At 44.0% G+C, this 27,046-nt stretch overlaps 2 protein-coding genes across 3 annotated transcripts in view; one reads left to right on the top strand and one right to left on the bottom strand.

The window, feature by feature from the left end:
* The window catches only part of plcb1l (phospholipase C beta 1-like), a 163,319-nt gene that overhangs the window by 108,207 nt on the left and 28,066 nt on the right, over positions 1-27,046 (bottom strand). Inside the window, exon 3 of the mRNA XM_082147359.1 lies at positions 8,467-8,535. Within this exon, the coding sequence (XP_082003485.1) occupies positions 8,467-8,535 (69 nt within the window). The remainder of the gene's footprint in view (positions 1-8,466; positions 8,536-27,046) is intronic.
* Positions 897-8,460, top strand: LOC309482073 (uncharacterized protein). 2 transcript variants are annotated; one of them, XM_082147292.1, is made up of 3 exons: positions 897-1,920; positions 4,619-5,713; positions 5,796-8,460. In XM_082147292.1, exon 3 carries the CDS (start codon positions 6,828-6,830, stop codon positions 7,845-7,847), a length of 1,020 nt encoding a protein of 339 aa, XP_082003418.1. In that variant the 5' UTR covers positions 897-1,920; positions 4,619-5,713; positions 5,796-6,827; the 3' UTR covers positions 7,848-8,460. The 2 variants fall into 2 exon arrangements, with proteins under 2 accessions (XP_082003418.1, XP_082003417.1); XM_082147291.1 differs by having other exon boundaries at positions 4,619-8,460.

Below are 27,046 nucleotides of genomic sequence, written 5' to 3'. Positions count from 1 at the left end.
CTTCCCAGAACCAGGAAGTATGACCATATTAGCCCGGTTCTGTCAACACTGCACTGGCTCCCTATTAAACATCGTATACATTTTTAAATATTGCTGATTACTTACAAAGCACTAAATGGTTTAGCTCCGCAGTGCTTGAGCGAGCTCTTAACGCATTATAGTCCTTCACGTCTATTGCGATCTCAAAATTCCGGCCAGTTGATAATACCTAGAATATCTAAATCGACTGCTGGCGGTAGATCCTTCTCCTATTTAGCACCAAAACTCTGGAACAGTCTTCCTAACATTGTCCGGGAAGCAGACACACTCTGTCAGTTCAAAGTTAGACTAAAAACACATCTCTTTGGCCTAGCATACACATAACACATTATAGACTTCTATAATTCAATGTTAGACTGCATAGATCAGGTCAGCCGGAACCTGGAACACTTCCCATAAATCCTGATGTACTCGTTACATCATAAGAAGAATGGCGTCTATGCTAATATTAGTCTCTCTGTTTATCCCGAGGTTTACCGCAGTCCGCCGTATCCAGGCCGTATCCAGATCTGATGAAGGACCTGCGCCTGGAAGCGACGACAGCGCAATCCTGAAGTGTCCACTAGTCTCTTCCCTGTGAAGGCCTCCCTCCCCTCCCTTTACCTCTCTACAGATAAAGCGTTGTCGAGATAGTTCCGGTTCGCGTGGCTACGTGGAAGCGATACAAATTCTGTATTCGACATTTTAAGGCTAGACAAGTAGTATGTTGAGGGTTGATTTGTAGGGAAGGACTACACGCCTGCGCACATATTTTCAAACGCACATCCCTATAGACTGAACTCGTAATACGAACGCCATCAGCGTTCTCACGGGTTCGCGTTTTTGAGGTTTGCGCAGAGAGAACTTACGAGATATTGTTAAAAGCGTTATATAAATGAAGATGACTTGACTTGTCTTGATTTGACTTAATTTACATGTATTCATTTTGAAGATGATTTTAATATCTAAGACACTTGCAAATGAGAAACATCACAACCCATTTATCACAAAGCCACAATATTTGAGGGTAAATGAATAAAAGTACCTGAAGATAGTTATGATAATCATGCATTTATTTGCTGATGTTTGATGAAAAGGCCATGAAGTTTTCAGAAGACCAAAGACAAAACATGTCTAACAATTCAGGTTACTGCAAAACACGAACAGAAGTCGATGGCCTTTTGACATTTACCATTCCATGCCCATTTCCACACAAGTTAAAGTGCACATGCTAAAGTTAAAGGGGGGGGGGGGGGGGGGGGGGGTGAAATGCTATTTCATGCATACTGAGTTTTTTACACTGTTAAAGAGTTGGATTCCCATGCTAAACATGGACAAAGTTTCAAAAATTAAGTTGTACGTTTGATGGAGTATTTCTGTGCCAAAAATACTCCTTCCGGTTTGTCACAAGTTTCTGAAAGTTTTTTTCGAGTATGGGCGTGTGACGTCAGATGGGGCGGAATTTCCTTATACGGGTCCTAAGGGCACTTCTCCCGGAAGAGCGCACGCGCACCCGTAGACCAGAGCGAGAGAGCGAAAGCAGTACGCCCATCAAAGCGCTGTGCTCGGCTTAAGTCATCAACGGAGTTGTGCAAGTGTTCTTGGTTGTTCCCTGCATTTCAACGATGATTGTTTTATAAACAAGGCCCAGTTCGACGCCAGATTTGCAGATCGTCTAATGCTTAAGGATGGAGCAGTCCCGACGATAAAGGTTCACGGTCGTGCGTTGGAACCGCAGACGGTGAGTAAAACTGCTTCAAATGTCTGTGTGTTGTTAGCTATCGGCGCGTAAGCACAGCAAGTAAACAACATGATCACGTATAGTTAATGTATCTATGGAGCATGCAATGTATGGTGTGTGTGTGATTCGCGCTCGTGATTCTTTATTCTTAACCCTCTGAGGTTGAGAAACGCGCCGACGCGTTTTGCTGGATTTTTTTCACATAGCAGCAACATAAACTTAAATTACTCCGTCATTTATGGTTATACAGAAAAAAGAAATATAAAAAAATAATCTGTGATATTTCTACTTTTGTATGTGTCCACTTTAGCCTAGAAATCTAGACGCACCCTAGCGGCAGCAAAATTATTTTGCAGCCAGGGTGGGTCTAGCAACTCTCAATAGACCTTTTTGCTGCAAAAACCTAAATTGGGTCAGGCCAATCACGTCGTGTATAGAGTAGGCGGGGGCGGACTTAACATATGACGACAGAGTTGCGACGGTTCCTGCCACTTGAAAACAAAGAATGACGGCTGCTGCGGATGGAGAACAGCGGTCTTTCGAATCGGCTTTGGTCGCAACTCTGGAGGACTTGGAGTTAAGTTTTTCTTTGAGAAAAGAACAAAGAACGGCACTTAAGTCATTCTTAAAAAAAGGAATATGTGTTCGTAGTTTTGTCGGCCAGATTTAAAAGTTGAATCTATCAACTAACGTTAGCTCCGCTGTTGGGAAAACGCTCTGGTTGGTTGAAGCGCTGTCCTATTGTGTGCAGAGGGAATTTGAAAGACAGCCGTTTATCCCACCCATCAGATTGACCGTGTCTATGGTGAGTTGCCAGACTAAACATCTTGATGTACGTCTGGCTTGCCAGGCTATGTCCACTTACAATCAAATCAAAACATTGTGCTTTTGTAAAATAAAGAAAATAAACAGGGTGTGCGTTCTGCCTCTCCGTCGCGGTGAACTTTTTTTTCTTGAGCACGTCTATAAACTGAAACAAAACTCAGCGAATACTTCTCACACATTTATGAGCCATATACCTTTATACACATTTAAGTGTGTACTTTTAAATGATCGGATTCAAACTGAAAACAAATATTCTCTGTTTAAGTAATTTGTATAAAACCAACAGGATGTCCAGTATCTCAAACGCTTGCTAATTACTTTTTAATTCGACACGCCCACTCGCGCAAAAGTGATTCACATGCAAATCTCCACATGGAACGCGAACGCCCTCGTTACCTCAAACACAAAACACCGAAACACTTCACAAGTCTCTGCTTTTCGTCGAGTTTGGAAGACACGTCTGAGCTTACATTGGATTTACCCCCAGAAGAAGAAGAACGCGATTTGAAGACAAGAAAGATGTAAGGTAAGAAATTCTTACTTATTAGTTTATGGTATTGTTGCATAAACTTCACATTGCAGTTGAACTGTTGCTAGATACTGTATATGGTGAATATTATACTATTTAGACCTGTGTTTCCTGTTAAATACTGTTTGTGGATATCTGCTCAAACATAGATATGTATAACCATAATGTTTAATATTTTGGAGCGCGATGGCGTTTGAATGTATCATATTTTGGAGCGCGCTGTGGGTTTGAGTATCATATTTTGGAGCGCGCTGTGGGTTTGAGTATCATATTTTGGAGCGCGCTGTGGGTTTTAATGTATCATATTTTGGAGCGCGATTGCGTTTGAAAGGAAAAATGCACCAAACATTAGGCTTTATGTTTTTACTATTGTCTCATTTCATATCATCATAACGAATGGAAACATTTGAAGTAACATATGATAATCAATATATTTTTCTCTAGCGTAGTTGTTCTTGAAATCTTTTGGAAGATTTAATTTATTGTTATTATTATTTTATGCAGCACTGCGTAGCCTATGCCTACAAGGCACAACAAACCTGGTGTTCATTATATATTGTTGGAAACGTGTGTGTGTGTGTGTGTGTATTCTGTGAATTTTAAAAAGAAATTTTAACCAGAAAAATCTAAAATCTATTCCCAAAATCGTGCAGCCCTATAGTTTCTCTTGATATCATTATGTTCACAGTTTTTTCTTTTTTTTTTTCTTTCAGGGACCAGATGCCACTGAGTCCTGCTGACTTCAACATTCACATGAGTCTCTGTACATGAACATGGTAAAGTGAAAATCAAACACCTTGGAAATGAAAGGTATGTACAATGTTTTTAAGAATGGCACAAAGGTCTCTGTCTTTGGATCATTGTTTTCAATGTGCTCTTTTGTCATTTGTATTTTTGGATTGTGTTGTGTTGTAAATAAATCCAAACAATCTAAAAGCCATTCTTTTTTAAATCTCCTCATTCTTTGTGCAAGGTTGCTCTGAATGACAGGGCCTGATCGCTCCTAATAGGGCAGTTAGGGGAGTGTCTTTGTCTTTCTCAGGTGTTAAAAGCTTACATATTAATGAGATGATCACGCCTCTTCGCATATAGCTTTGTCACACAAAACACGTCTTAGAAATTTTAAATCAATATATTGTCTTATCTGAATGAGCAGTCAGGGTGATTTTCACATAGTTTTGGAGCAAATATTCTAGGCTATGTCATACAATTTTCAAAAGTCTTGTGAAGAAATAATCAGTATGGGTTTCATGGCCTTATTTCAGTGAGAATTTTTTTTTGTATTTTCACAAACCACGCATAAATGTCATTATCTCAAAACTACAAACTTTCACACACATGCTGCTGATATATTATTGTAGCAGAGTTTGTGCTGAATACAGTGTAATCAGACTTTAGCCATGAAAATGTCACTAGTAACAGAAAAAAACACAAATGTCAGAGCATGTCAGAACACCTCCATGGCCCAGAAAACAGCTCAGACCTCAGAGGGTTAACAAACTGAGTGTTAACAAACTGAGTGTTTCGCCTGTTCATTAGATTAAGCCAGCTGAACATTTGCAATGCAGCAAGTCAATATAAAAATGTTAGTCTTGACAACCTGTTCGGTTGCTTTGTTTTTTTGTTTTTCCAGTGATGGCATTTTTATTTAATTTTAATCTGGTTTAGTATATATTTTAAATCTGTTTTGGTTTTTGGGTGGAATTTCATTTGAATGTAATGCAAAGTTTTAAACTAGTAAGTTTTAGGCTTTTCTTTCTTTTCTTTCACAAGCACCCACTTTGCATATGTATTAACTGCTAAATTGGTCAAATATTATTGATACAGTATGTAGAATGATGCATAAATAATTTATGGTAGCTTACATACTAAGCTGTATGTTGTTGTTTTTTTAAATCATTTATATAGTAATTGTCTAAGAATGTTTAAGCATTTTAGAGTGAAATAAAAATTAAGATAATTAAAAATATATCTTATTGGCCTAATAGTTTAAAAAAAGTTCCTTAACTAAGCAGACTTTTAAACATCAGCTCTACAGTCTCAGAGCCTCTCTAGCACAGCGAGCCATTCAAACAATACAGGAGTGTGAACGACGTGTGTTAATGGACCATTGCAGTTCCTGCTCCAGCCTACACTTAAACTAAGTATGGACAATCATTATGGACTTAAACACACACACACACACACACACACACACACATGTAGGTCCCCATGTAGGTGTCTTTTACTTGATTTTAACAAGTACTTTTTAACGGCCCTCTGTGGGTGAGTGTGTAACAACACCATGGTCCCGTTAGAAAGGTAGACAAGTACACACACACACACAGACACACACACACACACACACACACACACACACACACACACACACACACACACACACACAGACGCAGACACACACACTCACAGGACGTCTGGTTTCCCCAGACAACCTAAAAGTACTACGGTATTACCATGTTTTTTCTGGAGACGCCGATGCCGTAGCGTGGCACAGCCTGAGGAACATCCATCACCTGAGGTCTAGTCCAGTTAACACTCATCTTACGGCAGCGTCAACCCTAACCCTAACCCTAAGCCAGAGGGAACATCCATCACCTGAGGTCTAGTCCAGTTAACACTCATCTTACGGCAGCGTCAACCCTAACCCTAACCCTAAGCCAGAGGGAACATCCATCACCTGAGGTCTAGTCCAGTTGACGCTCATCAGTGTTTTCATGCTGTCATCACACTTCTGAGTTGTGCTCTGACGGCTGTTGTACGTTCAGCTCAGGAGACTTTATTATGAGTTATGATGTGAATGGACAACATGCTGAAGCCCAAAACATGAACTTCAGATCGAACCTGCTCACATCCGCTGGAATAAGGCTGAACCGGTGCGAGTCCTGTTGAGACCTGTTCTCTGAGCCGAAGGGGGTTTTATGGGACAGTAAGCATTCGGGAGAGACCATCAGCATTTGAACTTTGTGCATTGATCTATAAATTAGTAATTTGGAGCTAGGGCTGCACGATTAATCGCAATAAAACCACACGCGATTTGGCAAAGGCTGTCATTATCTTATGCGCAGTTTGTCAGTGGAGTGCGGCTGATCGGTAGTAAATACTGCCCCATCTGAACACCAGAGGGCGCTCTCACGCAAACACGATAAATATGCCCCAACGCAGAAGTACAATAATGCGCATCATTCCAGGAAACCCCTATCGCTGTACTTGAATAAACAGAAGATTGAAACGCTTTGATTAAACATGACTTATAAACACACAACTGCCTTATTCTGTGTCAGAAGCTCATCATCTCCCAGAAGGAGGAGCTCAACTGTCATTATGAAGAGAGTTTGGAGTAAATGCATGTTATTAAATGTTGTCTGTTGTTGGACAAGAGGTTCATAAATGCTTCTCATGTTTGGAAAGATGTTTGACGCGTGTTGTTTTTTCAAATGCACGTTATAAGTGACTCAAACTCACAGTGCTTTCAGAGTGAGCAGCGTTTACAGAGCCGTACGTCACTGACACGCTGCACATAAAAAATAATCGCAGCCTTTGCGATTTTAAAATCGCGATAAGCCAAATCGATTTAAGTGCGATTACATGTAAAGTGCGATTAATCGTTCAGCCCTATTTGGAGCTGAATCCCCTGTGTGTTTTACAAATCGAAGCATGTAAAGCTCATTGATCTTTATAAATGTGTTCATAGATACGGTACGTGTCTGCGACTATATGCTTTCACTCAGACGATGTGAAATACACGTCTCTCTCTCTCTCTCTCTCTGTCTCTCCCTCTCAGTCTCTCTCTCAGTCTCTCTCTCTCTCCCTCTCAGTCTCTCTCTCAGTCTCTCTCTCTCTCTCAGTCTCTCTCTCTCTCTCTCTCTCAGTCTCTCTCTCTCTCAGTCTCTCTCTCTCAGTCTCTCTCTCTCTCTGTCTCTCTCTCTCTGTCTCTCTCTCTCTGTCTCTCTCTCAGTCTCTCTCTCTCTCTCTCTCAGTCTCTCTCTCTCTCTCTCTGTCTCTCTCTCTCAGTCTCTCTCTCTCTCAGTCTCTCTCTCTCTCTCTCTCTCTGTCTCTCTCTCTCTGTCTCTCTCTCAGTCTCTCTCTCAGTCTCTCTCTCTGTCTCTCTCTCTCTCTGTCTCTCTCTCTCTCAGTCTCTCTGTCTCTCTCTCTCTCTCAGTCTCTCTCTCTCTCTCTCAGTCTCTCTCTCTCTCTCTGTCTCTCTCAGTCTCTCTCTCTCTCTGTCTCTCTCTCTCTCAGTCTCTCTCTCTCTCTCAGTCTCTATCTCTCTCTCTCTCTGTCTCTCTCTCAGTCTCTCTCTCAGTCTCTCTCTCTCTCTCTGTCTCTCTCTCAGTCTCTCTCTCAGTCTCTCTCTCAGTCTCTCTCTCTCTCTCTCTCTCTCTCTCAGTCTCTCTCTCTGTCTCTCTCTCTCTGTCTCTCTCTCAGTCTCTCTCTCAGTCTCTCTCTCTGTCTCTCTCTCTCTCTGTCTCTCTCTCTCTCAGTCTCTCTGTCTCTCTCTCTCTCTCAGTCTCTCTCTCTCTCTCTCAGTCTCTCTCTCTCTCTCTGTCTCTCTCTCTCTCAGTCTCTCTCTCTCTCTGTCTCTCTCTCTCTCTCTCAGTCTCTCTCTCTCTCTCAGTCTCTATCTCTCTCTCTCTCTGTCTCTCTCTCAGTCTCTCTCTCAGTCTCTCTCTCTCTCTCTCTCTCTCTCAGTCTCTCTCTCTCTCTCAGTCTCTCTCTCTCTCTCTCAGTCTTTGACCCTCCTGTAAGGCCACAATCATGACATGGGAAACTGCGTGTTTCTCCATGTTCTGACCTCTGCCACCGCTGCTCTGAAACATCAATCGTCCGAGTCTACGCTCGCTCAGATCCGCTCTTGTGATGCTCTTTAACATCATTGTCTCAGACTCTCAATGACACTATTCTCACATCAGCCCTAATGAATGCTGGAAACCATCCGCTCTTTCCGTCCTTAAGCGCAATCTAAAAGCCTTGCTGCGAGATTCATGGACACTCTCTTGATCGGCAAATGCATTTCTGACAGCTAAGACAACATCTCTGGAAAACTATCTGAAAGCCATTAGATAGTAAACGAACAGTGTTTTCTCTCCCTCTGTGTTTCATCCATGAAACATCCAGCTTTCTGAAGCTATTTGTGGAACACGTGAATCTTTCTGGCATATCCGGCGCAGAGCAGCTTTGCTTTGCTTCTCGTCAGCATATTCCTCTTTGGACAGATCTACATTTATAATCATAAGGTATTTGTGCCAGAAATGAAGAGACAACATTGTCTGTTCATTTTCATCTTGTACAAACACGAAGCCAGCTCTGCTCTGCATGAGAGAACGGATGACTGAGGCACACACACATTTATTACCTTTGGCATCTTGGCAAATCTCCCATTTCTCGTATCCTTGATGACGGAGACTTCTAACAGCTCGGTGTCCTGCAATCACAGATGAGATTTATGAGTATTATGAGAACAGCAAGCTTAGACTTGCGTCCACAGCACAACTCTAAAAGACAATAAAGTAATAAAACAAAATAAATATATAATCATGACACATGATGAAAAACAGGTTGCTTCTTGGTGTTGTGAGTCTTAAAGCTTCAGTAGTGACAGCGTAAAGGTCAGAGGTCAAGCATCTGTGAGAAACACTGGTGGTCAGCCAATCATAACACAGCTCATTTACATACAGAAGACTTGAACGGTCTGTGTGATTGTTAAAGAGAGGCTGGGAAACACACTGTACATCAGACAGCGTCCTAATGAGACAAGAAGAAAAGACCAAATGCGTACGTGGCGTTGAGGAGAGATCCCCTGATGAGTGGAAAGCTCTGGGTGTACAGTAGTGCTATATAAATGACTCATTCATTCATTCATTTACTGTTCTGAGGCACAACAAAGAGTCAGTAGCTTTTCTTTATCTCTTCAGGGTCACTAGATTTACCAGACCACTCACTCCCAACATGCGATAGGAACGTAACCCTAACCCTCTCTAAAGCTGATTTAATTGGTCTCTAAAACAACAAGTGCTTGTGTCTCTGAGAAGTGTTTAAAAGAGTGAGACACACATTTAAATAAAGTCTGTGTTTGATGAAGGAGTGTGAGTGATGCTCTACAGGACACAACGACACACGGACAGTCCTGTCCTCCATTCAACACAGCGGAGATCGTGAAACCTGACGTTTATAAGCTGTGGAAAATAACTGATTTCTGCTCCTCTTTATTAAATCACGATTTAGGAGAAGCTCAAATCACCGCTTCAAATCTCACGGTTTCTGCATCCAGAGCACAAAACGATCAGGCTGGACATCAGACGTCTGACTAGCTGATTGATATTGCTAATTAACATGGCAAGACTTTTCAGAAATCATCTGATTGATTGAGTCTGTTATGAAGACTTCAGATGATCATAACACCTGTGAATAAATGACTCGAGGACTTCAGATGAAGCAAACTCTGAATCAACATGCACCAATGCTTCATTTTCTATATATTGTAATCATCATGTTCACAACTTGTAATAGTTACTTCAATGAGCTCATTGTTTTTGCCTAAAATTCGTGATTGTATATGTAAAATATTTGAAATGCATAACTTGAAACTATATATTGTATATTGTGAAAAGCGCTATTCAAATAACTTAAAGAAAATAAAATAAGACCGTTAACCCTCTGAGGTCGGAAAACGCGCCCCCGCGTTTTGCTGGATTTTCTTCACATTGTAGTACAATAAACTTAAATTACTCCGTCATTTATGGTTATACAGAAAAAAGAAATATAAAAAAAGAATCTGTGATATTTCTACTTTTGTATGTGTCCACTTACAATCAAATCAAAACATTGTGCTTTTGTAAAATAAAGAAAATAAACAGGGTGTGCGTTCTGCCTCTCCGTCGCGGTGAACTTTTTTTTCTTGAGCACGTCTATAAACTGAAACAAAACTCAGCGAATACTTGTCACACATTTATGAGCCATATACCTTTATACACATTTAAGTGTGTACTTTTAAATGATCGGATTCAAACTGAAAACAAATATTCTCTGTTTAAGTAATTTGTATAAAACCAACAGGATGTCCAGTATCTCAAACGCTTGCTAATTACTTTTAATTCGACACGCCCACTCGCGCAAAAGAGATTCACATGCAAATCTCCACATGGAACGCGAACGCCCTCGTTACCTCAAACACAAAACACCAAAACACTTCACAAGTCTCTACTTTTCGTCGAGTTTGGAAGACGCGCTGTGAGCTTACATTGGATTTACATCAGAAGAAGAAGAACGCGATTTGAAGACAAGAAAGATGTAAGGTAAGAAACTCTTACTTATTAGTTTATGGTATTGTTGCATAAACTTCACATTGCAGTTGAACTGTTGCTAGATATATGGTGAATATTATACTATTTACACCCGTGTTTACTGTTAAATACTGTTTGTGGATATCTGCTCAAGCATAGATATGTATAACCATAATGTTTAATATTTTGGAGCGCAATGGCGTTTGAATGTATCATATTTTGGAGCGCGCTGTGGGTTTGAATATATCATATTTTGGAGCGCGATTGAGTTTGAAAGGAAAAATGCACCAAACATTAGGCTTTATGTTTTTAGTATTATCTAATTTCATATCATCATAACGAATGGAAACATTTGAAGTAACATAAGATAATCAATATATTTTTCTCTAGCATTGTTACTGAAATCTTTTGGAAGATTTATAGGCTGCTTTGTAAAATAAAATTATTTTATGCAGTACAAAATCTAAAATGTATTCCCAAAATCGTGCAGGCCTAGTTTCTCTTGATATCATTATGTTCACAGTTTTTTCTTTTTTTTTTTCTTTCAGGGACCAGATGCCACTGAGTCCTGCTGACTTCAACATTCACATGAGTCTCTGTTCATGAACATGGTAAAGTGAAAATCAAACACCTTGGAAATGGTATGTACAATGTTTTTAGGAATGGCACAAAGGTCTCTGTCTTTGGATCATTGTTTTCAATGTGCTCTTTTGTCATTTGTTGTGTATTTTTGGATTATGTTGTGTTGTAAATAAATCCAAACAATCTAAAAGCCATTCTTTTTTAAATCTCCTCATTCTTTGTGCAAGGTTGCTCTGAATGACAGGGCCTGATCGCTCCTAATAGGGCAGTTAGGGGAGTGTCTTTGTCTTTCTCAGGTGTTAAAAGCTTACATATTCATGAGATGATCACGCCTCTTCGAATATGGCTTTGTCACACAAAACACGTCTTAGAAATTTTAAATCAATATATTGTCTTATCTGAATGAGCAGTCAGGGTGATTTTCACATAGTTTTGGAGCAAATATTCTAGGCTACGTCATACAATTTTCAAAAGTCTTGTGAAGAAATAATCAGTATGGGTTTCATGGCCTTATTTCAGTGACAATTTTTTTTTGTATTTTCACAAACCACGCATAAATGTCATTATCTCAAAACTACAAACTTTTACATACATGCTGCTGATATATTATTGTAGCAGAGTTTGTGCTGAATACAGTGTAATTAGACTTTAGCCATGAAAATGTCACTAGTAACAGAAAAAAACACCAAATGTCAGAGCATGTCAGAACACCTCCAGGCCCAGAAAACAGCTCAGACCTCAGAGGGTTAAATACCGTTTTCAGAGCATGATGAAGTAGATTCAGTTCATCAGTCAGTTTTTAATTTCACTTCCTATAGTGAATAATTGACTGGATTTTGAGAGTTCCCTTTCAAGGGAACTCGCGTTGCGTCGAAATTGACGCTATGGGGAACGCTTTGCGTGATGACGTCTTGAAGCACATGTAAAATCAGTCCAATGGTGTGGCGGAACGTCAGAGGCGGGTGACGTCACGTACCAGGAAGCTATAAAAGCCAGCCCGAAACAGAAAATGAAAGCTTTCTGAGTCTTCAGTTGCGCTCTGTGTGAAATCTGTCCCTGTTATTTGGTGTTGTCTGTCTATATTGTATATTATATTTATATATTCAGATATGGCGAGTAAGCAGCAGCAGTTTAGAGTGTGTGTTTACCCCTGCCCGCGTTATTTAACGGGTGGGGACACTCACACTCTTTGTGTTGTCTGTTTGGGTGAAGAGCATGCCCAGTCAGCACTCGAGGGTGCTGGCTGTGAGCATTGCGACGCACTTCCTATGCGTACGCTCAGATCCCGCCTGGCTTTATTTAACCAGGATCGCATTCCCCAGGGCTCGGGTCCCGCCGCTGCCGAGGCACGGCGTCGATCTCAGACCTGGGGTTCGCAAATGGATCTATCAGTGGATGTTGAGACGGGCTCTGCCTTATCTCAGCCTCTTTCTGATAGATCCAGTGCCTCTCATCAGGGTGTGGAAGCACGCGCTGCGGTTTCTTCCCCCCCCCCCCGATGGAGGCACCAATACTGCAATTGTCCAGCTCTGAGGAGTTGGACGTTGTTAGTATTGACGCTGAGTCTGAGGATTCGCCACCTCAGTCTCATGCGTTTGAAGAATTGCTCGATGTTGTTACGAGAGCTGTCGAGCGATTATCTGTTGAGTGGCCAGAGGATCGGCAGGGCGCTCGTTCGAAAAGCAAGCTCGACGAGCGTTTCCTGCCATCTCGTGCACAGCCTCAGCGCAGAAGCCTTCCGTTTCTCCCCGATCTCCACACCGAGCTGTCGAGATCGTGGGGGAAACCAGTGTCATATAGAGTGTATACTGCACAAACATCACACTATTCTTCCATTCACAATTATAAAGAGCATGGTTATGGGGAGATGCCGAAGGTGGAAGAGACGCTCGCGAGCTATCTCTCTCCAGCAACGGCATCTTCTCTGAAGGCTCCTGCACTACCATCCAAGCCAGTAAAATTTACATCTTCCCTGGTTCATAAGGCTTATGCCGCCGCCGGCCAAGCTGCAGCGTGTTTACACACAATGTCACTAATGCAAGCGTACCAGGCTGAATTATTGGGTGATTCTGAGGAGGGCGGGGGTATTAGTTCCGATACGGTGTCTGAACTGCGTAGAGCCACAGATTTGTCTCTCAGGGCCACCAAGGAGACGGCTAAATCCATCGGCCGCTCTAGAGCAGCCTCACTCATCTAAAAAGAGCGCTGAGCACCGTGCCACTCAGAAACAGAGCGTTTCCTCCCGTGCTCCCCCACAAAAATCTCGGGGACACGGAGGGCGCTCTCAAACCCAGCAGTCTTCGAGGGGTAAAACGGATCTGCGGACCGTTATTACCGCCAAGAAGGCTGCTGGGAAAAAGTCCTGATGTCCGAGGGCTCAGGACAAATGAGGGTAGTCCCCCCCGAAGCAGAGCGGTCAACACCTCTTTTTACGGTGCCCGTCTCTCTACGGTGCCCTCAGGGGACCGGTCTGCCAACCCTGCCGCCTCCGGTGTTTCAGGGCGCAACGGTCTCCGGCGAGCACATATCTCAAGGTCCACCCGGAAACGTAGTGGCCTCGGGATGCCCGTCCCCTCTGAGGGTGCTAGAGCAGTCTGTTCGGTCGTTCCCTGCCGGTGCGCCGTTACAGGGCGACGAACCGACTACTCAACAGCAACAAAATCCAGAAACCAGTCTCGAGAGGCTGGTACCTCTAGTAGAATCTTTGACAGCGTGGAAGCTACTGTCAAATGTTTCTCGTTGGGTCCTGCAGACCGTGGAAAAAGGGTATCAGATACAATTCAAGAAACGCCCACCTCGGTTTATGGGGGTCCTGCCCACAGTGGTGGGCCCCGAGCAGGTTCTGGTTATGGAACAGGAAGTAAACACTCTGTTAGAGAAAGGGGCCATAGAATATGTACCTCCCTCCAACAGGGAAACTGGGTTTTACAGCCGGTACTTCATAGTTCCAAAGAAGGACGGGGGATTGCGTCCCATTTTAGATCTTCGAGTTCTGAACGAGTCAGTCATGCAGCTCAAGTTCAAAATGTTAACATTGAGACAAATCGTGCCACAGATCAGGTCCGAGGACTGGTTTGTCACGGTAGATCTCAAGGACGCATATTTCCATATTTCCATCCGTCCGTGTCATTGGAAGTTCCTGAGGTTTGCTTTCGGGGGCAATGCATACCAATATCGAGTTCTTCCATTCGGCCTGGCTTTATCACCCCGCACTTTCACCAAATGCGTGGATGCAGCTCTGGCGCCCTTGCACCTTCAGGGTATTCGCATATTGAACCACATCGACGATTGGTTGATTTTAGCTCAGTCGCATCAGTTGGCGATTCGGCATCGAGATGTCGTCCTCGCCCATATGAAAGAGCTGGGGTTACGGCTGAACGCCAAGAAGAGTGTGCTTTCTCCACTTCAGAGGACCACTTTTTTAGGCGTGGTTTGGGATTCAGTGTCGATGCAGGCGCGCCTGTCACCGCCACGGATAGATTCCATCCTTGCAGCTGTGGAAAGTGTAAAGCTAGGCCAGCTACTCACTGTCAAACAGTTCCAGAGACTGTTGGGTCTCATGGCAGCAGCTTCCAACGTGATACCTTTTGGACTACTGCACATGAGGCCCCTGCAGTGGTGGCTCAGGACCAGGAGGTTTTCCCCGAGGGGCAACCCATTTCGCACAATCAAGGTCACGCGGCGATGCCTACGTGCCTTGGTTATGTGGAAGAAACCTTGGTTCCTGTCCCAGGGCCCAGTGCTGGGAGCTCCTTGTCGTCGCAAACTGCTAACAACGGATGCTTCCCTCACGGGTTGGGGAGCAATCCTAGAGGGTCGCTCATCTCAAGGTCTGTGGGAAGACCATCATCGTTCCTGGCATATCAATCGCCTAGAGATGTTAGCTGTCTTCCGGGCTCTGAGGAGCTTTATCACAGATCTCAGGGGACACCATGTGTTAGTGCATACGGACAACACATCGGTAGTCGCCTATATCAACCACCAAGGGGGTTTGCGCTCGTGCCCATTATCCAATCTGGCACGCCATATCCTCTTGTGGTCCCAGGGGAAGTTGCTGTCACTCAGGGCAGCCTACATCCCCGGGGTCCAGAATATAGGAGCAGACACTCTGTCGAGACAGGGGCCGAGGCCCGGGGAATGGAGGCTCCACCCCGAGGTGGTGGAGCTGATATGGAGGGAGTTTGGCCAAGCACAAGTGGATCTGTTTGCGTCTTGAGAGACGTCTCACTGTCCACTTTGGTTCTCCCTCACGCATCCAGCTCCTCTGGGACTGGATGCTATGGTACAGACGTGGCCGAGGCTACGTCTGTACGCCTTTCCCCCAGTTGCTCTGCTCCCGGGAGTTCTGGAGAGAGTTCGCAGGGACCGGGTTTGCCTGCTTCTTATAGCCCCGCGCTGGCCGGGCAGAGTATGGTTTCCCGATCTTGTGTCCCTCCTCGACGGGCATCCTCTGGAGCTTCCTGTCAGGAGGGACCTTCTGTCCCAAGCAGGGGGCTCGATTTTTCACCCCCGACCGGAACTGTGGAACCTGTGGGCTTGGCCTCTGAGGGGGCCCAGCTCATAGAGTCAGGTCTCTCAACTGAGGTTGTTGAGACCATTCTACAGTCCAGAGCTCCCTCCACGAGGAAACTTTATGCCCTGAAGTGGAGAGTATTCACTTCTTGGTGTAGTGACTGTCGGTTGGATCCAGTCAACTGCCCAATTGGTACAGTTCTGGAGTTCCTGCAGGACCGGTTCACTGCAGGTCTGACCCCGTCCACTTTAAAGGTTTATGTGGCGGCTATAGGTGCTTACCACATTCCTTTGGGTGGAATGTCTGTGGGGAAAGACCCTGTGGTATCTCGTTTCCTTCGTGGCACTTGGAGGCTGAGGCCTGCAGTTCGCTCTAGGGTGCCACCTTGAGATTTGTCCATTGCACTGCAAGGCCTTTCCCTGGCCCCCTTTGAGCCCATTGAGGAGGTTCCTGAGAAATTCCTAACTCTGAAAGCTCTGTTCCTTCTCGCCATTTCTTCTCTCAAGAGAATAGGGGATCTCCAAGCATTGTCGGTTGCTCCGTCATGCTTGGAGTTTGCTCCGGGTATGGTTAAAGCTTTTCTTCATCCTAGACCGGGTTATATCCCCAAGGTCCCCACTAATGTGGCTAGACCTATTGTTCTGCAGGCCTTCTGTCCTCCTCCTTTTCAAAATGCGGACCAGGAGGCGAATAATTTGCTTTGCCCTGTTCGGGCGTTAGACGCTTATGTCCACAGAGCTGCCCTGTGGCGTAAAAGCGATCAATTGTTTGTATGCTTTGGGTCCCCTAACAAGGGAGGTCCAGTGTCTAAGCAAAGGATGAGCAAGTGGGTGGTTGAGGCTATCTCACTTGCTTATGAGGCGGCTGGGCAGCCTTCTCCTTTGGCTGTCCGGTCGCACTCTACTAGGAGTATGGCGGCCTCTAAGGCCCTTTTATCAGGAGTATCTTTACAGGACGTTTGTGATGCGGCAGGCTGGTCCTCACCGCACACCTTCGTCAGGTTCTACTCTTTAGACCTAGACTCTACTCCAGGGTCTCAGGTTTTGTCTTCCTAGTGCTGCTCACTTGATTTCACACAGGACAGACATTTGTAGCTATGGTGGCGTTGGTATAGACGTTCCCCATAGCGTCAATTTCGACGCAACGCGAGTTCCCTTGAAAGGGAACGCCTCGGTTACGACTGTAACCTCGGTTCCCTGAAGAGGGAACGAGCGTTGCGTCACCTTGCCATATCTCCTTCATGCCTGTCAGCACGACTTCAGACTCTACGAAGCTTTCGTTTTCTGTTTCGGGCTGGCTTTTATAGCTTCCTGGTACGTGACGTCACCCGCCTCTGACGTTCCGCCACACCATTGGACTGATTTTACATGTGCTTCAAGACGTCATCACGCAAAGCGTTCCCCATAGCGTCAATTTCGACGCAACGCTCGTTCCCTCTTCAGGGAACCGAGGTTACAGTCGTAACCAAGGCGTTCTTCACCGGTGTAACTCTAGCGCACAGTGATATCCACTTGATCGCCTTTATGGTTTAAAATGGAAATATTTCCAATATTGCAACATGACATTTTTCTTTATCAACAATTGCTCACATGAGTAAATAAACAAGTAAGCTAAATTATTTAAATTAGATTTATAAAAGGGATTTCTTCATGTATGAACATTCCATTCTATCATTTTGAAAATGTTATCAAAACGTTATTTCTGAATGTTTTCTGAAATTTTTTTCTTGTTAATGCAAAAATCCTCCAAACATTCCCCATGGAAAAACTCATCCATCCATTCTCAGTCTCTGACCTGTGGAAACTGGAGGAAACACACACTGACACACGGAGAACATTGTACTGTGTAAGAGTCTCTGGGAAGCACACAGTCCAAAACATGGAATCATAAAGAGCAAAGCTAACATTTTCTAAACCAAAAACAACACTAACTCTAGACAGCACACAAGTCAATCCTAACAAGACATGTGGCAAACAACACAATAGAAAAAGAAAACAGCACAAACTTGTGTTCTGTTTATATGAGCTGTTTCATACGGAGTTTAAACATGCTTTGTGAAGCTTCAGGCTGAAGAGAGAGCATTGGTGAGGCGCATGTGCAGAGATGTGAGTAACAGAGAGACAATGAGAGAATTCAGTTCAGAATCAGATGAAGAGCTGTTACAGAAGGGGAAGTTCAAAGTCCTGATTGTGTAAACATTCAGAAACTGCCTTCCATGAATGATGTATAAATAATGTTTTTGTGCTAACATTTTGAGAATGTTTTTAAGACCTGGGGCCGTATTCACAAACATTTTATCTTACCACTAAGAGATCTCCTCTTAAAACCAATTCACAAAGCTGTTGAGACCAACTTTTACTAAGAAACAGAGAGAAGTCTTAAGCTTAGAGAAAGGTTGCTTGGTTGATGGGGGAGGAGTCTCTGACAGTGATTTAATCATAGAAATATTGTAGAACGAGGTATCATGTTGTAATATACAAATAAATATTCTAAAATGAAAATGTTGCCATATTCAAATAAAGATTTCAAAATAAATATGTTGCTATATTCAAATAAAGATTTTAAAATAAATATGTTGTCATATTCAAATAAAGATTTTAAAATGTAGGCTAAGTGTCACTAATTAAACCAGTATATGTTCAGCTAATGGTCAGCCTCCTACATGTCAGCATCTCAAGAGATTGCAGAATTCAAGCGACAAATGATGTTTTATGAACAAAGTTCGGGAGGAGCTTGTTCAAGCTGTATAATCAGCTCCAGAGTAGGGATATATACACATGGCAAAACTCACCTAGTGACCTCCACAGTTCCCGGCATCCCTCCCCGATACGGGAATAACTCTGGGTTTGGCCTAAACTCCTCACTCTCAGCTGGGAATACTGGGAATAACTCTGGGTTTGGGATAAACTCCTCACTCTCGGCTGGGAATACAGGGAATAACTCTGGGTTTGGGATAAACTCCTCACTCTCGGCTGGGAATACTGGGAATAACTCTGGGTTTGGGATAAACTCCTCACTCTCGGCTGGGAATACAGGGAATAACTCGGGGTTTGGGCTAAACTCCTCACTCTCGGCTGGGAATACTGGGAATAACTCTGGGTTTGGGATAAACTCCTCACTCTCGGCTGGGAATACTGGGAATAACTCTGGGTTTGGGCTAAACTCCTCACTCTCGGCTGGGAATACTGGGAATAACTCTGGGTTTGGGCTGAACTCCTCATTCTCGGCTGGGGATACTGGGAATAACTCTGGGCTTAGGATAAATCTGAGCTCGGAGCCGTCGATCTCCTCGGACAGCACGCCAAATACACTTATTATATTCTTTACTCTATTCGATCATTTGTAAGTGTGAACTTGTATAAACAACTTCCACAGGTAATCAGACATTATTCATTTATTTATTAAAGATTTATTTTTGGCATTAAAATTATAAATCAAAATATGTATTGCATTTATGAAGAAAAGGTTCAGCACCCAAGGCTCTATCGCTATTGCCTCAATGGTGTTCAGTGTCTTTGGGAGGATTGATGAGGCGGGGACAGCAACAGCCATTAGGATTGTTTGTGATTTGGTCTTAGTGACTCAGGAGTCTTCTTGACTGCTCCTAACGTTTCACAGATTTAGGAGCTTGTTTTATCGCTCAAATGCTTTGTGAAATACTCTTAGAGGAAAAATGTTGGAGTTTCCCTAATAAAAATAGGACTGACACACCCATTATTTTTAAGAGTTTGTCAGAAATCGGCAAGTTAGGAGCTCCTCCTTAAGATGTTTTGTGAATACGGCCCCAGATCATTTTGAATGAACAATCTATTAACGTTACTGTCAAGTCAAGTCATCTTTAACAACACTTTATACAGATTGTTTCAAAGCAGCTTCACAGTGATAAACAGGGAAATTACGCTTGTTGTTCAGCTGAAGTCAGTTCAGTGTTGATTCAGTTCCGTTGTAAAGATCATGAATTATTAATTTAGTCAATTTCATCTATAAAGCAGTTCTGTAGAAAACAGTGATGTCATCATCAGCTCAGTTCAGTTCTCATACAGCAGTGTCAGTACAGTCAGATCAATAAAACTGATGAATATTAAGTGGAAGAAACTGGAAGAAAGTTTGTTGATAACTTTGAGAGAACCTTGTTAGTCAAAGTTCTGAGAACGTTCTGCTAGCTGACTATATGGCAATGTTCCAGGAACGTTTTTGCTCAGCATTATGAGAATGTTTATAATGTTATAAGAACGTGCCAAAAAACATTTTCTATAGAAAGTTTTCTTATAACAAATAAAGTAACCTTTACAAAACATTAGTGAAAGTTGTGGGAACATTCCTGTTAGCTGGGTCTCCAGATGCCTGTTACGTCTCATCATGCAATGAAAAGCTATTAAAACTCCTTCTCCCTGTATATAATCGCTTTCCTTGCGATTAATTGAGTTTAAAGCGAAGGGTCTTTCCATCTCAATCAATGCAGCTTCTGTGTTTGCAGTGGGAGGGGATTCGAGTCAAAGGTCAGCATTTCCAGTCTCAGCATAAAGGTTCTGCTTTGAAGTGTGTTTAAAAAGCCCCAGCGCAGTGTGAAGCTGCCAGTCGTCCCACCGAGGACAGAGAGAGTGTGTGAACAATCATCTCTATCTGTGCTGAGTTACACAGCAGGCCACTGGAGTTCAAATACATTTACCTCTACAGATGCCCATTATCTATTCATTAGAATCGAAATGTGGCTTCGGTTCCAATGGCAGTTTTTTTTTGTTTGTAGACATTATGCTACTATACGCACCCATATTCCTCCCTCCATTTCCCCTGTCCTGTCATTATTCTTTCATTAATACACAAAAATTTGAAACTTTTAAATGCCATAAACTGCTGTTTTGTGTGATATGTAACCATATCTTTCACTCTCAGCATAGTTATATATTATACTGACTACTCAGAGAGGAAGAGAGCGTCTTTATTTGGGTAAATCCAACATAACAGAGAGAAATATACAGTTCTGATCAAGGGTATCTTATTTACTTCAACATGTCCCAGAGAAAACACTTCCTGAATGTCTGTCAAAACCTGATATCATGGTGGTTTTGCAACCGTTTTTGAAGACTGTTCATCATAACAGATCATAACAGAAAAACTCAGAAAGGCCTTGTGCACCAACACAGAGAGAACACAGGACTTTATTATCGTTAACTGAAACTAAACAAAAAATGTGAAATGTTGCCTTGGTAATGAACTGAAACAAGCATTAACATTACTAACTGGAAATAAATTAAAACTAATCAAAACTGAAATATAAATAAATTAAACCTAAATAGTAATATAAAATAAAATAAACTACATAACGAAGCACATAACGAAATTACAAAATATTTAATTTAATTGACATGATAACTAAAAATATGAAAATAAAAGCCAATTTAAAATGTTAATAATAACTAATAATAATAAAAATAACTAAAATAAAAACAAAAATAGAACTGGTTTGGACACCATAACATCAGTAAGCACAAACAACCCAAGGCACCTATGAAGGGATGATCAATAGACCGTGAGCCATAATGAGCGTGTGTATGCGTTCGGTTTAAAAAAGTCCTTTAAACCTGCAAACTGACAAACATTTTGAGGAAATCATTCTTTATAGTCACACAGCCTGGATAGGGGTCCTCGAATAATGGACCGAACCCTAGCTTTGTTCCAACTGGACCGCGAGAATCAGAATCAGAATGGGCTTTATTCGCCAAGTGTGCGCAAACACTCAAGGAATTTGTTGTGGTTTTCCAGGAGCTCTACATACATACATACATATATACCTACATGTATGACATGAGAACAGAAAGAACATTTAAATAAGACTAAGAAAAAAAAAAAAAAAAAATAAAAAAAAAATAATAATGTTGTAAACAGCTGGAATAGAAGACTTATGTACAAATTTGTACATTATGTACTGTATGTACACCTGTATAAATAAAATATATGTATTTACACAATATTTAATTATTGCCTCACTCTCAAGCACTGAGAATGAATGATAAAAACAGGTGGTGATTGCTGTATTAGCTGTTTAAGCTGGGGATAGCATGGGGGGAAAACTGTTTTTGTGTGGCCAGATGTTCTAGTACACAGAGATCTGTAACTTCAGCAGAAGAGCACACAGATGTTCGGGGTCTGTGATGATGTTCCTGCCCGTTTCTTCACTCTGGAGATGTACAGGTCCTGAAGGTTGGGCAGGTGCACATCAGTGATCCTCTCAGCTGTCCTAACAGTCCATTACAGTTTCCTATGTCTGACCCAAACCAGTCAGTTATAGAAGTGCAGAGAACCGACTCAATAACAGCTGATAAAACGGTGTCATTTGCGCCTGTGGAAGGTTGGACGATTTCAGTTGACGAAGAAAATACAACTTCTGTTGGGCCTTTTCACAGTGAAGTCAATGTGATTGTCCCACTTCAGGTCTGGAGAGATGGTGGAGCGCAGGAACCGGAATGACTCCACTGGGGTGTTTATGATGCTGAGAGGGAATATGCTGTGGTGTTTCTCCAGCATCATCTCCACTGATCTGAGCCTGTTCAGCTCCAGCAACATACACACAGCTCCTACTTCACTGTAAGCAGACTCATCGTCATCCTGTGCTGTATCTGTTGCTCTTATCTTTTAGGAATAACAGAAATTACTGCTATCAATATATATATATATATATATATATATATTTATATATATATATATAGGTCTATATGTGTGTTGGGGGCTGACACTGACTCCGGGTCTATATGTGAGTACGGGGCTGACACTGACTCCGGGTCTATATGTGTGTTGGGGGCTGACACTGACTCCGGGTCTATATGTGAGTTTGGGACCGACACTGACTCCGGGTCTATATGTGAGTACGGGGCTGACAATGACTCCTGGTCTATATGTGAGTACGGGGCTGACACTGACTCCGGGTCTATTTGCGAGTACGGGGCCGACACTGACTCCGGGTATATATGTCTGTTCGGGACCGACACTGACTCCGGGTCTATATGTGAGTTCGGTGCCAACACTGACTACGGGTCTATATGTGAGTACGGGGCTGACACTGACTCCGGGTCTATATGTGAGTACAGGGCTGACACTGACTCCGGGTCTATATGTGTGTTCGGGGCTGACACTGACTCCGGGTCTATATGTGTGTACAGGGCTGACACTGACTCTGGGTCTATATGTGAGTACAGGGCTGACACTGACTCCGGGTCTATATGTGTGTTCGGGGCTGACACTGACTCCGGGTCTATATGTGAGTACAGGGCTGACACTGACTCCGGGTCTATATGTGTGTTCGGGGCTGACACTGACTCCGGGTCTATATGTGAGTTCGATGCCGACACTGACTCCGGGTCTATATGTGTGTACAGGGCTGACACTGACTCTGGGTCTATATGTGAGTACAGGGCTGACACTGACTCCAGGTATGTATGCGAGTTCGGTGCCGACACTGAATCCGGGTCTATATGTGAGTACAGGGCTGACACTGACTCCAGGTATATATGCGAGTTCGGTGCCGACACTGACTCCGGGTCTATATGTGAGTACGGGGCTGACACTGACTCCGGGTCTATATGTGTGTTCGGGGCTGACACTGACTCCGGGTCTATATGTGAGTTCGGGACTGACACTGACTCCGGGTCTATATGTGAGTTCTTGGCCGACACTGACTCCAGGTCTATATGTGTGTTCGGGGCTGACACTGACTCCGGGTCTATATGTGTGTTCGGGGCTGACACTGACTCCGGGTCTATATGTGTGTTCGGGGCTGACACTGACTCCGGGTCTATATGTGTGTTGGGGGCTGACACTGACTCCGGGTCTATATGTGTGTTCGGGGCTGACACTGACTCCGGGTCTATATGTGAGTTCGGGGCCCACACTGACTCCGGGTCTATATGTGTGTTGGGGGCCGACACTGACTCCGGGTCTATATGTGAGTACGGGGCTGACACTGACTCCGGGTCTATATATGTGTTGGGGGCTGACACTGACTCCGGGTCTATATGTGAGTTCAGGGCTGACACTGACTCCGGGTCTATATGTGTGTTGGGGGCTGACACTGACTGCGGGTCTATATGTGAGTACGGGGCTGACACTGACTCCGGGTCTATATGTGTGTTGGGGGCTGACACTGACTCCGGGTCTATATGTGAGTTCCGGGCTGACACTGACTCCGGGTCTATATGTGTGTTGGGGGCTGACACTGACTCCGGGTCTATATGTGAGTACGGGGCTGACACTGACTCCGGGTCTATATGCGAGTTCGGGGCTGACACTGACTCCGGGTCTATATGTGAGTTCCGGGCTGACACTGACTCCGGGTCTATATGTGTGTTGGGGGCTGACACTGACTCCGGGTCTATATGTGTGTTCAGGGCTGACACTGACTCCGGGTCTATATGCGAGTTCGGGGCTGACACTGACTCCGGGTCTATATGTGTGTTGGGGGCTGACACTGACTCCGGGTCTATATGTGTGTTCGGGGCCCACACTGACTCCGGGTCTATACGTGTGTTCGGGGCTGACACTGACTCCGGGTCTATATGTGAGTTCCGGGCTGACACTGACTCCGGGTCTATATGTGTGTTGGGGGCTGACACTGACTCCGGGTCTATATGTGAGTACGGGGCTGACACTGACTCCGGGTCTATATGTGTGTTCGGGGCCCACACTGACTCCGGGTCTATATGTGTGTTCGGGGCTGACACTGACTCCGGGTCTATATGTGAGTACGGGGCTGACACTGACTCCGGGTCTATATGTGTGTTCGGGGCCCACACTGACTCCGGGTCTATATGTGTGTTCGGGGCTGACACTGACTCCGGGTCTATATGTGTGTTCGGGGCTGACACTGACTCCGGGTCTATATGTGTGTTGGGGGCCGACACTGACTCCGGGTCTATATGTGAGTACGGGGCTGACACTGACTCCGGGTCTATATGTGTGTTGGGGGCTGACACTGACTGCGGGTCTATATGTGAGTACGGGGCTGACACTGACTCCGGGTCTATATGTGTGTTGGGGGCTGACACTGACTCCGGGTCTATATGTGAGTTCCGGGCTGACACTGACTCCGGGTCTATATGTGTGTTGGGGGCTGACACTGACTCCGGGTCTATATGTGAGTACGGGGCTGACGCTGACTCCGGGTCTATATGTGTGTTGGGGGCTGACACTGACTCCGGGTCTATATGTGTGTTAGGGGCTGACACTGACTCCGGGTCTATATGTGTGTTCGGGGCTGACACTGACTCCGGGTCTATATGTGTGTTGGGGGCTGACACTGACTCCGGGTCTATATGTGAGTACGGGGCTGACGCTGACTCCGGGTCTATATGTGTGTTCAGGGCTGACACTGACTCCGGGTCTATATGTGAGTTCGGGGCTGACACTGACTCCGGGTCTATATGTGTGTTGGGGGCTGACACTGACTCCGGGTCTATATGTGAGTACGGGGCTGACACTGACTCCGGGTCTATATGTGTGTTGGGGGCTGACACTGACTCCGGGTCTATATGTGAGTTCGGGGCTGACACTGACTCCGGGTCTATATGTGTGTTCGGGGCTGACACTGACTCCGGGTCTATATGTGTGTTCGGGGCCCACACTGACTCCGGGTCTATATGTGTGTTCGGGGCTGACACTGACTCCGGGTCTATATGTGAGTTCGGGACCGACACTGACTCCGGGTCTATATGTGTGTACGGGGCTGACACTGACTCCGGGTCTATATGTGTGTTCGGGGCTGACACTGACTCCGGGTCTATATGTGTGTTCGGGGCTGACACTGACTCCGGGTCTATATGTGTGTTCGGGGCTGACACTGACTCCGGGTCTATATGTGTGTTCGGGGCTGACACTGACTCCGGGTCTATATGTGTGTTCGGGCCCACACTGACTCCGGGTCTATATGTGTGTTGGGGGCCGACACTGACTCAGGGTCTATATGCGAGTACGGGGCTGACACTGACTCCGGGTCTATATGTGTGTTGGGGGCTGACACTGACTCCGGGTCTATATGTGAGTTCGGGGCTGACACTGACTCCGGGTCTATATGTGTGTTGGGGGCTGACACTGACTCCGGGTCTATATGTGAGTACGGGGCTGACACTGACTCCGGGTCTATATGTGTGTTGGGGGCTGACACTGACTCCGGGTCTATATGTGAGTTCCGGGCTGACACTGACTCCGGGTCTATATGTGTGTTGGGGGCTGACACTGACTCCGGGTCTATATGTGTGTTCGGGGCTGACACTGACTCCGGGTCTATATGTGTGTTCGGGGCTGACACTGACTCCGGGTCTATATGTGTGTTGGGGGCTGACACTGACTGCGGGTCTATATGTGTGTTGGGGGCTGACACTGACTCCGGGTCTATATCAGTCTTATGTGGAATGACAAGCAGTCGGTTACACATAGATCAAAATAACCCTGTCAATCACTATATCATGTTCTCAGTCCGTCACAACACAGAGACTCAGACTCTATCACTGCATCCTAAAAACTACACTGGAACTTTTAGAGATTCAACTTTAGATTGCTGGATTACACTTTCTGTGATAGTTGTTCATGTTTGTCCTTCAGGTCCAGCATCTTTTGCACATTTGTGCTCTTCCTGACAGCGGCTGTATAATGAGGAGATCCAGCTTTCACATGATTGACAGTCTCAAACAACCTTCATTTATATAGCGCTTTTAACAGCAAAACACAACAAACACACAATATGAAAAAACTGTTCAACAGGACAATCTTTCAATATTTGAATAAAAGAATAAGATTTTTTGTACCTTATAATTCTCTTATAATTCTGGAGGTGTTTACCATCTTTAGAACAACCTTTCTGCAAACTACCTGAAAAGTTGTGCACGTGTTACCAATGAAGATTTTAAAACCAAACATTGATTTATTAAGGCGAGACACGGCAGGCAAAAACATTGATTTTGCATGCTGTGCTCAGTTTTGAGATTTAGGGCTAGTTTACTCCTTCAATATCCGTCTGTTTACTGAAGTCTGTCATGACCGGGATCGTTGTAAAGCTCTGAGTCTCCTGCACAACGCTATGTAACCCAAATATGGGCATTTCCTTTCTATCAGTAACCAATCGTGAATGTCCAAAGGGGGATTTAAAGCTAATGACGAAATCTCATTTAGAGCTATTTAAATCTTTAACTGCCGTTTTCTCAAAATGAGTTTTTTGTCATTCTCTAGTACACACATCTCAGCCTATGTAGCACCTGTGCACACCAAACTCTCCAGTTATACACTTAGCAGTATTCTGAAGATGTTTTCAGAGGGATTTGTTAATAAATCATTCCTGGCCTGATTTATGTGACATTTTAATTAAAAAAATATGTCGAAAATCGATATTTTTAAGGCTATGGACAGTATATTTTGATTTCCTAGGTAATGAAAGATGTTTGTTCAGATCTATCTACCGTAAATATATGCAAAATCGCGCATATTTAATGAGATAATGCCTAATTTGCATAATTAAACATATAAATTGTAAAAACTTGTAATACATTTTTTTTATATACTTGTGTAAGTAATCA

Source organism: Leuciscus leuciscus (assembly GCF_965113295.1).
Source record: "Leuciscus leuciscus genome assembly, chromosome: 19".
NCBI lineage: Eukaryota > Metazoa > Chordata > Actinopteri > Cypriniformes > Leuciscidae > Leuciscus > Leuciscus leuciscus.
The sequence above is the reverse complement of the archived record's forward strand: the minus strand, read 5'-3'. Positions and strand labels throughout refer to the sequence as shown.

Excerpts from the sequence above, each read along its gene's own strand:
- LOC309482073 (XM_082147292.1), top strand. The coding sequence starts at position 6,828 with ATGCTTTCACTCAGACGATGTGAAATACACGTCTCTCTCTCTCTCTCT.